The sequence below is a fragment of the Pezoporus wallicus genome, unplaced genomic scaffold (genome assembly GCF_028554395.1).
Source record: "Pezoporus wallicus isolate ANWC-B61680 ecotype Strahan unplaced genomic scaffold, APGP_CSIRO_Pwel_v1 contig_3815, whole genome shotgun sequence".
Classification (NCBI taxonomy): domain Eukaryota; kingdom Metazoa; phylum Chordata; class Aves; order Psittaciformes; family Psittacidae; genus Pezoporus; species Pezoporus wallicus.
This window is the reverse complement of record NW_026637911.1, coordinates 959,160-973,227: the sequence shown is the minus strand read 5'-3', so window position 1 is coordinate 973,227 and position 14,068 is coordinate 959,160. Positions and strand designations below refer to the sequence as shown.

General features: G+C 44.1%; 1 protein-coding gene across 2 annotated transcripts in view; it reads right to left on the bottom strand.

Moving 5' to 3' along the window:
* The window catches only part of RSPO2 (R-spondin 2), a 102,853-nt gene extending 90,818 nt beyond the window's left edge, over positions 1-12,035 (bottom strand). For both annotated transcript variants that reach the window (XM_057408207.1, XM_057408206.1), the window contains exon 1: positions 11,717-12,035. In XM_057408207.1, coding sequence (XP_057264190.1) covers positions 11,717-11,810 — 94 coding nt within the window. In that variant the 5' untranslated portion in view covers positions 11,811-12,035. The remainder of the gene's footprint in view (positions 1-11,716) is intronic.
* Positions 12,036-14,068: the final 2,033 nt, after the last annotated feature.

Here is a 14,068-nt window from a genome sequence, read left to right as displayed (position 1 = left end):
AGGACAGGGACTCTACAATCTCCTTGGCAACCTGTGCCAATGCTTGGTCACCCTCAGTGTAAAAAAGTGTTTCCTGATGTTCAGAGGGAACCTCCTATGGTCCAGTCTGTGGCCACCACTTCTTTTCCTGTCACTGCACACCACTGAAAAAAACCCTGGCTTTGTCTTCATTGCACCCTTTCTTCAGCTACATTGATGAGACCCCCCTTGAGCCTTCTCCATGCTGAACAGTCCCATCTTTCCACCTTCTCTGACAGGAGAGATGCTCTAGTCCCTCAGTTATCTGTTTGACCCTTTGCTGAACTCTCCCCAGTATGTCCATGTGCCTGTGGAGCCCACAGATGGACACACTACTCCACGTGTGGCCTCCCCAGTGCTGGCTACAGGAGAAGTATCACCTGCTGGCAACACTCCTCCTAATGCAACCCACCATTAGCCTTCACCGCAGCAAGGGCACATTGCTGGCTCATGTTCAACATAGCAACACCATGACTCTCAGGGCCCTTCCCAGATGGGTGGTCCCAGCAGACACTGATGCATGGGGTTGTTCTCTTCGTGGGTGCAGGACTTTGCACTTCTTTTTGAACTTCATGAGGCTCTTTTCAATTTCTTCAGCTTGTTGAGGTCCTCCTGCATGGGGTGGGGGGTACTTTCCAGAATACTGCTGGCACAAGATGCAAATAACAAGCCGTTTTTAGCAGGACAACATCCTCCTCTTCCTGTACCCTAAGTAGAGCAAAACTAGATTCTCTTTGACACAGTATAGAAATGTCGGTATTGGGTTACAGAGATTATGCAAAAAAGAGAGCATGTGCAGCACAAATACAGGAGCAGTTAAACTGTTGGCTTCCTTGCTGACAGAGATACAGATGAGGCTGAAGTCTGCTATCTGAAATGAAGGAAATACCCTTTTTGTGTGTGTGCTAGCACATGCCTTCAACACAGAGGTGATACATAACCCAGTTAACATGGACAACTGAGAATCAAAACTGGAGATCAAATACCCAGCTTTATCCCAAACTCTTAATCACCAGATTATTCTGTGCCTCCTCTTCCTCTTCTACCCTGAGACTGTTTTGCTCACCTGAAATCTTCAAAAGTATTTTTACTACACATCTGTAAGCAGTAGAGATACATACTGTGTAGCACTAGGTGGCCTGCAGGCTCTGTTCACCTAAGTGTCTGAAGAAGATTTCACTTCTCAGTTTCACAGCACACATACTGCATTGAAGCAGTTCTTAGTTTTCAGTTTCTACAACAATATATATAAAAAAAAAAACCTCACAAACATAACACTGTAAACTTGAATCAAAGTTTGCTTTATAGAAAAATATTGTTACTTCAAACACTACAAAGATGCTGGGGATATTTCTCATTTTACTTCCAAACTACAATTGCAAGTGTTTCCTAAAACTAAATTCTCCCCTCTCCCCTCCAAAAGAAAAAAAACCAAGCAACTCTGAAGGCCAAAGACAAAAGATCAAGTTCAGCAAAATCTAGGACTGAATAAAAGTTATAGTAAGCACTTGTAATTCTGCAGTTTCACTAGCTAAAGTGCAGCCGCTGAACTCCAGTATACTGCAGTAGTGCTGTGAGAAACACAGCTGGTGCTTTGAGGCAGGTGCTTTGGCTTCCATTTCAATTACATGCTTCCATTATTAACTCCCATACAGCCATAATACTAATATTTGACACTGAAATTTCACACACACCACTTAGCATTTACACAAAAAGGAGGATTTATTCTCTACTACCATTGCCATTGGCACACATACGTATTAAGCAAAAGTTATGCGTGTGGAAAGACTAGTAATGCAAGCAATCCCTCCGACTTCTTGAAGGTACCCTCTCACCAGAAGGGCAGACTTCCCTGCACTGAACCATGACAGGTAGACAACACCACAAAACAGGTGATCAGCCCATGTGCAATGAATATTTACAGAACATCATAAATTCACCAAAAACTCATACAGGCCAGGTATATTTTTGATGGCTCAAGCAAGGACTATATGTTGAAGAAATGCTCTGTCATCAGCTGTAGCTACAGCAGTAGACCACAACAGCAAAGGCACAAAACTGCCCTACTCCAAAATGTGCTTTCCCTCTGATGTTCCTCAGAAAAACAGCTTTCCTCACAAGTGACCATTCAACAAAGCAGAGGAGAGGAGACTGACCATTTTGGAGAGGAGAGGACACTAAATTTAGAAGTAAAACCACCTCCTGAGAATGCTCCTAATGAAAGCATTAAAGCATATAATTCAATGAGGACGAAGTGTTCTTTCGGTTTAGGTCCCTTGCAAGAGTGAAGCATCGCATATTTGTATTTTGCAATATTTAGCAATAGGTCTGAGCAAGCTAAAAACAAGTAGCTGCTGTGGTGTTGTGCTGTGAACACAACCTAACACACCTTGGGTGCACTGCAGTGATCCTGTCAAGACACAATTACTCTTGCAGAGTCAAAAATTAATCCATGTCATAATGTCCTAATCATAGCATCAGCTAGGTTGGAAAAGACCTTTAAGATCATCAAGTCCAACCATTACCCCAGGACTGCCAAGTCCACCACTAAACTGTGTCACTGAGGGCCTCATCCACACTGTAATCCTTGAAAATCAACCAGCTTTCTCAGATGCCTCTTCTCTCCAGAGCTGTAACACATGGGATTCTTAAGGCAGATCCCTAAACAAAGTCTTTTCTAAAGAGTGAGGTGCTTTTTACATTCCGGCTTCCTCTCAGGAAGTTGCATCAGGCTGTCCTCTCTTCTGGACTTCACTTTGACAGTGATGGCTGATGATGCAAGTTAATTTTATCCAGAAATAAAATATATAAGACTTACTCTCTCACCCCTTGATGGGCTTCATCATGTTATTGGCACACACTGTGTAAAGTGAGGCCTAAACCAGCCATGAACCAGCTATAATGAAAGGCCAAAGAACATTTCTGATAGTGGAGGGTAATCTGGGACAGATTCTGCTCTGGCAACCTTAATTCAAAGGTTGTTGTCTAAGCAGGGCCAGCATTACTGGGCCTCACTTCAGTCTGGATTCTTAAGTACCACCTCAATATAGATAAAGTGAAAGATGATGAAGCTTTAATTCCCATTCTAAAGAGCTGTAGCTACACATTTGAAGTGGAATCTCTTGGGAAGCTGGTAGGTTTAAAATCAAAACGTATCATACCCACTTCAATTTTTTTAATTGAGTAATCCAAGAAAGCAAGAGCAAATCACTAACACCCATCTTTGCCAAGCACAGTTGCTGTTCCAGTGGTTCCCAAGTTGCCCAGAAAGTTTCAGTGTGGATGCACTGGGTGTTGTCAGCGCTGCTATACATGTGCAGATTAATCTGTGCATGCACAACAGCCATCTGTCTGATATGGCTTTCTGTGGCTAGTTTGGGGGGCTTTTTGGTATTTCAAAGGTGGCAACCATACAGCTGAAGAGACCATACATTAGTGCAGAGTATTTGTGTGTAACATATTTCAGCCAGCATTTCAACCTGAAAAAGAAAGTAATATCTCTTCAGAAAGCTTGTATTTTGTTGCACCATTGTAACGCCCTAACAGAAATACTGCTGTCCCTTTGCAGTGTAAAGCAGTACAAGTTTCTCCCAATATATAAGAAGGCACAAACATTGTCTTCATTGCTGCACATGGTCTACTTGGGAGTTAGTGTTCATGCAACTGCCCACTGATTAAAAAAGCACCAATTTAGGCTGTACCTAAAAGCCAACATCACAAACACCATTTATCTTTTAGGCCCCTTCCTCTGCCTCACTACATTTATGTTTGGGTCTGGTTTTCATCAAGATGGAGAAAATCTTGACAATTCTCAAAAAAAAAAGGCAAAAGTTCTGCGAGGTAAGTTTGAGACTCATACTCCCTAAACCATATGCTCTGGATTATTTTCAGATTTACATTTTTTAAATCCTAAAAAGCAAAAACTTTTTTTTTTTAAACAGAAAATCATACTAGAAGGATTTTCATAATGTTCTGGATCTATGTTAACCGTACCTGAGATTTGCTATTACCCTCTTCAAATAACATTCATAATTCAATTAGAAGTGTTTATTTTGAAACGTAATTACAGAGCTGCGTGCCTCTTCTAAATATTACCTGTAATTACTTACACTTCCCTTGTTACAGTCATGGAAACATCCCATAAAAACAAAACAAAAGAAAGGAATGAAAGCAGATAGCATAAATTCCATTCCCTCATACAAGGACAAAGTCTTACAGATACATCAAGCACTTGGCTCTACTGAAATTTGCATTTCAAAAGGAAATACATAACTGCTTAATTACTGGATGCCGAGATTTGCAAACTGCCTGCTATCAAAAGATATTTCTCCTATTACAATGAAACAAAGAGCATGAACATTTTTTTGCACTGCTCACCAGATCTTAACAGGTGGCATCTTGAAAACCTCCCCTTGATCACACAATCGAGGTACCTCAAACACTAGTTGTTTTTCTGCTTTCCCTGAAAGACTAAAGAAAATAATCTCTTTCTGCCCCCACGCTACAATTTTAATCCTTTTTTTTTTTTAAAGTCTTTTTGCTCTTCACAGTTTGTACATTCAATTCCATAAACAAGAAGGTCAGAAAATTTAATCACCAATCTTCTGCACGCTACTACCTAAAAACGAATTTTAAGTGACAAGTTTGCATTTAAGCAATAAGCAATTGCATCAAAATAGAATAAGATTAAAGCAAAGCTATATAAATTCATTGGAGCGTTGCATTCAAGAGTATTTAGGTACAAACACAAGGATGAGACAGGGTGACCTGCACACATCCAGAAAATGCTAGCACCTGCTCCATGATCCACAGTTTAATAGATAAAGATCAGAGATGTGCTAACCAGGGTGCTCAAATGGAGCAATGCCAAAGTAAAGACATACAGTTATGGTCTTAAAACCTTGCAGTCTCAGAGGATTATATACAAAGGAAAGTATTCTGATATGCCACCATTTTAGGTGAGTTACAGTTGTCATCTCTAGCCCATGCTCAGAACATCGATTTTCACATCAATTAAGTATTTTGAAATAGGATTATGTACAAACACCAACTCCATAGAATTTCTCCTCCTGCCACCTCAATGCAGAAACTGCACTGCAAGGGTGACATCAGAGTGTCTGACAGACTCATTCTTTCACTCTTCCTTCTCCTGTGTTTGACATCGTATTACACAATTTTCTGCTTTTGGGGGCACAAACCAGAAGGGCAATCCCTTTTGACTTAATTTCTCCTCAGAGTTTTGAAAAGGCATTAGTGAAGATGAACAGGACAGTGCATCTCATGTTAAACCCTGTGAGAGCTGGAAGAACCAGAGAATGAAGTGATGCAGACAGGTTTCAAGACAGGTTTACAAGCTACACTATTGACCACAAATACACACACTTCAACAAGTGTAATGGCAAATCCTGGTCAGCAAGTGGCCTTTATGTACGGAGCTAGCTGGATAAATCCATCATGTAGACAGGAGAAACAGCTGTATGACCCAAACTCTTCATCTCCCTGACAGAGCTCAGAGACAAGATACCCTTGATACTTCACTTCCCAAGATGTTTTAGTTAGAATCCAGATATCAAGAAGTCATACTAGAAGTCTATCCCATGCTCTACACCTAAAATTACTTGGGAATAGGCTTTAAACTCAACACGACTGTCCCAAAAAGTGACAAGACTTACTCTGCATGCACCAAGTGACTTTGCAGCATGTGACTGATGCTTTCCAAAGCACTGCATCTGCTAAACGAGTACTACAATGAGTATGAAAAACATGGCAGCACCTAATTTTGGTGTCTAAAGCAGCCCATGTTGAAAGGATTAAGCTGTTACATTTGTGCATTATCAACAGCCAATACATATGAAGTCATTCTTTTCACCAAGAAAAGGATTAGCAAACACTTGGAGCCTAGGCAAACACAGAAAGTTCTCCAACTGTGACCAAACAAAACTTTAAGGTGAAAAGAAAAAGAGAAGGCACGTCTGAGGAATCTAATTTAGTCCTTACAAAAATACCTGAAACTAAATGAATCTCTAATACAAGAGAAAGTATCACTTTCAGGGACCTTATCTGTTAAACAACTGCACCAACACACAATTTTAATGTAGGTGATAAGATTGGATGTGGTGATTCCCTTCTCATTTGGGGCTCATTTCAGCTTATTACAGGGGCTAACAGTAAAGTGTAGTTCAGATGTACACATCTTCAATTATAGATAGAGGTAGTCAAGTCATCTTATGCTTACTAATTTTGGGGTATGCTTTATCTTATCAAAAGCAAGTACCTACTGTAGGATGAGTTAAAATGTACCACCAGCTCCATGGACTGTACCAACTAGCACTATATCAATTATTAAAGAAATATTACACAAATGCCACCCCTGGAGTTTATAATCAAGGATTCATTTTTGGAAAGGGATTTTATGGTCAGTTGTATGCTTCAGAGTTTGATGTAAAGCACTGGGAGAAAAGTTTGCAGCCTGTGATGGTCTGCAGGTTTAACTAGACAGTCCCCTCTACTGTATGGTTAGCTAAGGGTTTTGGGTATTGAAAAATAGCTAAGTGATCAGAAATGAAATGCAGACCCCCATGGGACAGTCAGACTCTTGGCAGAAATAGCAAGAGAAATTAAAAAAAAAACAACCAAATACAGCTTGCAGAAAGACCGTTGTTTATGCCTTGAGTTTTGATAATCAACACCTCTTCCACTTTCTAGCTTTTAAATAACATCACATTTTTCATTAAAAGCAGCTTATCCAAACACTACCATGCAAACTGACTTTGTCATAGTAATTATGCTGTATGCTGGCCTGTGTATTGTAAATGACACATTTAAGTAAGAAATTGCATTCTTGCTGTTAGCATCTTAGCTTCCCTATATTAGAGTACAAACTCACTTTTGGTATTTGTCATGCATTTTGAGCTGCTCTAGTAACGGATTTCAGCCAAATTCTTCATCACAATGTAAATCATGCTGCAGTTTTTAAAACAAAAAGCACATAAGCATGTGGCAGGGGGGTTGGAATTAGATGATCTTAAGGTCCTTTCCAAATCAAACCATTCTATGATTCCATAAGCATAGACTTCAAGGTCTACAGCCATTGAGTCCAGCATCTTGACCCTAAGTGGCCCAGAATGGAGGCTATGGGGATGGATTCAGGCGAGGGAAAGCATACACACAGCAACACTGTGCCAGCACACACTCCCAACTTTTAGTTTCCACTATAACAGGCCTCCTTGAGACATCTGTCAGGTGTATACAAGTTGTTCCAGGGTATCCTGCCTGACCTCCTCTTGCTCAAGATCAAATACATGCCAAGCCCAGGCTGTCTTTAAATATCACAAGCAGCACTAGAAATGTACTTCAGGAAACTGAACCAAGCCCCTAAACTTAGGTGTCTGATTTCATGGCGAGTCATCTGCTCTTGGTGCTTTGATCATCTCTTCTACAAAACTTCACAATCCACTTCAGCATCAACTATCCTCAGTAACTCTGCACCATTACCTAGTTTGGTACTCAGTCACTGACAGAGAAGTTCTGATTTGTGCCGGTATTTTAATGTAAGAAACTTTCTCAAACTTAACAGATCATAGGCTGTAGCCAAAAAGTTTAAAAGCTTTTACTTTTCAGTGGTTACAGTGTTACCATATTCTTGCTGCTGTAGTAATGATATGTATATAAAGAATGCTTAATAACTAACTATCCTAAGTAGTAAGGGGCTGAGGTACAGAAGCTATCCTCCAAAGCTTTACAACTAATCACAAGGGCCTGGAAATTGCTCCAGGAAGTGTTAGCATGTCTCAGCTCTTTTACAAATTCTGTTAAAAGTATTTAACGTAACACCTGAGAAAAACAGATATCTCAAAGTACAGCTTCCTCCTTTTAAGGCTTAACCCACAGACAAAAAGTTAACTGTCCTCCAAATGTAAAACATGTTTCAAGTTCAAAGGGAAAAAGACAGAATAGGTAAAGTATTTGGACAATTCAAAGATATTCTTTGTCATATATTAGGTTTGGGATTTTTGAGATTGCAAATTACTCTTTTGGAGGTAGTACAGTCCCTATAAAAGCAGATGTAATGTTTACTTCAGTTGAGTACTTCCAACATAGATTCCTTTTTCCTAGTGCTCAAATCATCAGTATTTCCAAAAGCCTGACTGCACAATCCAGCTGAGACAGTTTCCAAGATTCTCACCATCTCATAAGTATCTAGTCAGGAAAGGTAAATCAGTCCCCAACATCTGAACAGGGTTTTTCTGTAGCTGAAAAATCCATGTAACAGCCTATATATAATATTAATAACTTGTTTGTGGTCAAGATTCCTATCTTACATAAAGGTGATACAGATTTCATCTACATAATTTTGATTCCAGCTACCATGTTCCTCCATACATGTATATACAGCTACGAGTGCCATACACAGAGCTATAGTGAGCTCCAAAAAAACACCTGGGTAAATCTTCCCCACGCATTCCTGCTATTTCCACCTGTGGATATTTTGCCATGGCCACTGTCACGTACTATTCACCCATTGCCACAGATAGTACCCCTTTCTTTAAGTACATCTAATACTGAGTGAGAGCATAAAATCACAGAATAGCATCCAGAAGACAAGTATGCACCTTAACCCTTATGACACTCCTTGAACATGAGCTAAACAGAAAGACAAGTATTCAACACCCATAGTTTTTCTTTGAGTTCTTGGATATAGGTAACTTCCAATTTCCTAGTGCTAATGTGTCCCATTCACATCACTCATTATTCCAGAGCTGGTTTCACCAACCCCAAAGGGCCTCACTGGAGGTACTACAATTGAATCTTCCCATCAGTGCAGGCACTGCTGTCACATTGACTTTTTTTATGCCCAGGGAATTCTGTCAACCTCTAGATTTTGACAGCTATTTACAGTGAACCCTATGTACTTTTCCATGTTGTACTGACTGCTAAATAGAAATCTGAAGGAAATTTTAGTTGAAATGAAAAAGTGAGTAGGTATCCGCAAGAAATTAAAAAATAAAGTTGTACAATTAGACAAGAAAGAGAAAGGAAGTGCTTTGATATCAGGTGTGAGATTACACCACTGACCTTCAAGCTATGTAAGTAACCCTTAGATCCATTTTAGAATAGGTTCTGCACGAAAAGCAAATAATCATAATTACCTCCTCAGGACAGAGACTTGCAGAGAGAGAATTTGCTGGCATGTTTCAACGGAATCAAGGTTCTGAGCCAGCTAGGGACAGAAATATTCTAATGAGTTGCAAAAGTAACTAAAAGCAGCAGTGGAGTTAGAATCTGTTGATTATAATGCATTTAGCAAATAATGTTTAATGAAATAACACTGACTAACAAAACACAAATCAATGCCAGGTAGAAACCACACTCTAAACCTCAATTTTTCATTCCGCTTCTACTGCAAAGTTGCATGCCTTGGTTTGGGAAAGGGTTGAAGATGACTGGGAACACCGCCTTGCATTTACTAAATTCTTGTTCACTAGAATATCCTACATCAGATACAAATCCACTCAAACTCCAATATAGGCGTATATACTTGAAGCTTACTGTACATTTAGCTGCTTGAAGAAGTCAGCTACACATGGTAGTTGCCCACAATTCCACTGAATGCAATTGATTTCTACCTCACAGGAGACTTGATCTATGCCAAAAATTTTATTTCATTAAGAAAATGATATTATGGAGCATCTGAGATCATGTAACAGACAAAAACAGAATGCCAGAGAAATTTTAACTGCCAGTACCCCACAGTGAATGCCTGATTATTTGCAGATGGGATATGGAAAAATTGTGAAATTATTGGAATTTTTGGGTCCTGTACGAAAGCATTACTTCAGACTGCATGTGTCATAGCAAATGTCTATTATAATTTGAATACATTCTTAGGGTTTGCTTTCAGTGCTCAGAACTGGCTATGCTTACTTCTTTAGACTTATTAGCTGAAAGACTGCATTCTTCAAAGTGCAAAACAGAACCCTTAGGTGACAGCATAAAACAGCACCAGTAAGTCAACTGTCAATACTGATGGTATTTACCCAATAACTAAACTAAAACCTAATTTAAATCAATCTCTTTTGGAAAAGCCAACTGTTCAACAAGCGCAACAATCGGTCTAAGATCAATCAGCGAACATGAGATCAATTAAAACCAGCTTAAGTTTTTGTAGGAGGACAATTCACACAACTCGAGTTGGATGTCTATTCATTTCAGTACTCCCACAATGCAATCCTTAAGCTCTGTTGTAAAGCAGAAATACCACTATCACCCTCCACAGTCTAGCCAGCACTCTAAGTAGTTCCACATTTAATTAAAGAAACAGTACACCCTTTGTTAGCACAGATAGTCTGGTCACTTTAAAGGACTGCTAGAGTTCTAGCCACACACAAAAAAATTAAATTCCGGAAACCATCTGTTGAAAAAACACCAAAATTAAACTGCTTCACAATTTTATTTGTATGTACTCTGAAGGGTGACATCTGTATAAAAGTGCAGACTACTGCCCTTTCACACTTTCAGTGCTATATGTACTGGCTTAACACAGGAGATATTAGCTCCTTCCCCTTCCAAATAACTTCATCAAAAGTCCAGTTCTTTCAGAAATATGAATGTCTCGGCAGCTGAGACACCTGATAACCTCAGCTAACTTTAGAAATGGGAAGACATGGCTGAGAAAATAATAGGAAAGGGGTCAGCGAAATATTTGTATTATTAAAACATTTATACTGAACGTGTAAGCCCAAAAACAGGAAGGGAAAAAAAATTAAGAGAAAATTAAAAAAAAGGAAAGAAGCAGAAAAGCCCATCAGACGGCCCTGACAGCTGGGAGAGCTGCAGTAACCTTTCCGTCCACATGGGTGCTGTACTGGCACATCTCACCGCTCCGACTCCTGAACTCCAGTAATCCCGACACCAGCACTTAAGGAAAAACAGATTAAACTCTAACGCACCGTTTCTCTTTTTAACTCAGAGGGATCTGCCTGCTTTAGCCAAAATTGGCGGCACAGGCACCCCTTACTGCTGGGAGAGGCGCGGTTCGCTCCGCCTTAAAGGCAATCCCGAGCTGAGCCGCCGAGAACTGCGGGAGCGGCGGGGACGGGACCGGGCGGACAGGGGAGAGCCCGCCTTCCTGCCTCGGAACACGGTCACCCCAAGGATGCTGCACGGGATGCTCTTCAAAGTTCGCCGCATGGGGACACAAGCCTGAGCGGCGCGGGCAAACAGCGAACCTCGGGCCGCCGTGAGCTACGACGGCGGGACCGGCCGCTTCCACGGCTCACGGCAGCAGAGGGGCCGGCAGCTCCATTCCCGCGGCGGGCAGCTCCCGGAGAGGCCCCGGCTCGGCCGGCCCCGCGGGGAGAAGGACGACACGTCCTAAAGAGCTGGAATGGCGGGGAACTGCACTCACCGCTCGACGGCCCCGGCAGCGCGTCGCGGAGCAGACTTCCCATCGAGAAAGGGGCCACGCCGCTCTGCCCGCTCCGGCCTCCCAGCGGGAGAGCGGGAAGCAGCCCCGCGGAAGGGTCCCCACGCCCGTACAGCCCCGCGCCCCCTCTCGCCGTGCCTGCGCGGAGCGGACACAGCTCACCTGCCGGTGCTGCCCCGGCGCGAAAGGAGGGGACGGGCACACGCAGTTCTGCTGCCCCGCTGGCACCACTGACCCGGGCGGGCGACCCGGGAGAGCGGCGGCGCTACTCACCTCTCTTGCTGCGTCTCCAGCGGCCGGCTTGGCAGTGGCCGTAATCCATACAGTTCAGTATGATCAGGGCAAAGGAGAAGAGGCGAAACTGCATCCTGGGCGGAGGGGTGGGCAGCCTGCTCCGGCGGCAGCGAGGGGCGGCTGGGGGCGACTGCGTACGGAACTACGAGCGGCTGCCAGCCGCGGGGACCGGCAGGAGCTCACACGGCTCTCGCCGTACTTCTCAGGCGCTGCAAACTCGCTGCAGCTTCCAGCATCTCCCGTGCGCCGCAGGGAGGGAGAAGGGGAAAGAGCCTGGCTCCGGCTCTCCCGGTCCGCCCCCTGCTCCGGCTCTCCCCGAGAAACAAAACGAGAAGCAGCACTGCCGCGGGGCGCGCACAGACCGCGGGGCGCAGCTATCCCCAGCTCGGCGGCCAGCGGTGCCGCTCGGCCCGGGCTGTCAGCCGCGGCACAGCGCTATTTATCGCGGCGCAGGGCGCACCCCGCCCACACGCGCTCAGGTCGCGGGCACGGCGGGGCGCAGCCGCTCCCCCCCACCCGACCTTCGGCGTCACGGCCCCGCCGCCGGGCCCGGACACCGGCTCCGCGCCACGGGGCAGCCCCCCGCGGGCTCGGCGGGGCGGGCGGCGGCCGCATGCAGGCGGTGTCCGCGCCGGTTCCTCCCCCCCGGGCTCCAGCTCCTCCGGGGCCGCGGTCCATTGGTAGCGCTGCCGCCGCCGGGGGACCACCCTCCCTGCCCGGCCCTAGCGCCGCCCGCCGCCGCCGCGCCCGCGACCCTGCCTCCGCCGGGCCCTAACGCCCGCCCGCCCCGAGCCCCCCCCCCCCCCCCCCCCCCCCCGGCAGCTGCTGAGGCTTTTACCTCCTTCGGCGCGCTTCTCCCGCTCCAGCAAAGCCTCCTCGCCGCTTCCCTGCACTGCTCATAGCCTCGGGAAAGCTGATCCTCAGCGCTGCTCTCCCACTTTTTTATTCCTTTTTTGTTATTTTATTTTTCTTCCCGCAGGGTTTGGTAATTAACTCTGTTTCCTTCTTTCATCCCTGGCTTTAAGACCTTTATCCATTTATTTTCCCCTCCTTTTCTTCTGGCTTCTTAAAATCTGAGCTCATACTTTCCAAATAAAGTGCCATTTTCATTGTCCTGGGAACATGGCTCTTGTCTTCCTGAAGTACAACTTTTTTTTATTTTTAGCTGTTTCTAGCCACATCTCTACTTGGCAAAGGTACTGTGGAGCTGGTAAAGCAGGAGCTCCAATAATGCACATGAGAGAGGATGGAGCAAGTGACCATCCAAGTGGTTCCAGGTGAACTTAGCTCTGATGAAGGAGGGCCTGTTAATTCTCATAGCATCTATTACACTGACCCCACAGAGCTATCTGATTTCTCTGCTCCTCACTCATAGCCTGTACCCCAGCACTGCAGGTATCAACAAACCATGGCTTCTTGTTTGTGGTGCTGGACATAATGAGCCCCAGAAGACCTAGGACACCACAGAGAAGGTGTGGAAGCTGGGGAGGCAGCTTGGGTCTGACAGAGCTGCCAGGTCTCATAAACCCAGCTGGATCCAGACTGGCTCTGAGCTTGGTGTTTCTGCTCCTTTACACCCACCGACAATTCTGATTGTGGGCATGTGGTGCCGAAGTACCTGAGCTGCCTCAGGATAGAGCCAGGTAGGTTCTCACCAGAGCAGATGTACGCTTTCCAGACCAGAGCTGACTCTAGAAGGAGCGTAACTGTGTTCACATGGCACTGTGCCTGAGCTAATAAATCATGTTAGACCCCAGCTGGCTTTGCGTCCGTGGCCCAGACAATTTGACCACAGATAAATGGTGTTTACCATCCCATCCTGAGACCCCAGAAATTTTGACTGTATTTATTAGTATAATATCCCTCTGAAGCACAGAAGCATCAGTACCCTCAGTTTCCAGACAGAAGACTGAGTTACAAAGAAGCTAAATAACTCCCTTGAAATCAAAAAGGATGTATGAGACAGCATCAAAACTCAGTCCTGAGTTTCCCAACTTCTCAGACACTACTATAAATAACCCCTTGGCTGCCCTGTTTTACACTTACTTACTGTACAATAGTAGTGATGTACAGGTTTAATCGCTAGTATGAAATGTAAACGTTTTGTAAAGTCACATTACAGCATCTTCTGATGTCAAGTCTTCATTTATTGTAACTGTCATTACGGGGTTACAGTGTACGAGATCCCACTGAGCTACACAGAGCACCTGTACCTCTCAGTGTTGTCATAACCTAAGAATTTTAGAGATGTGACCTGTCAAATAATTAACACAGACCTAAGAACTAGGTCAGCCAAGGTCAGCCTAGCTCAGTGTCAGTGGTCTCTGACTG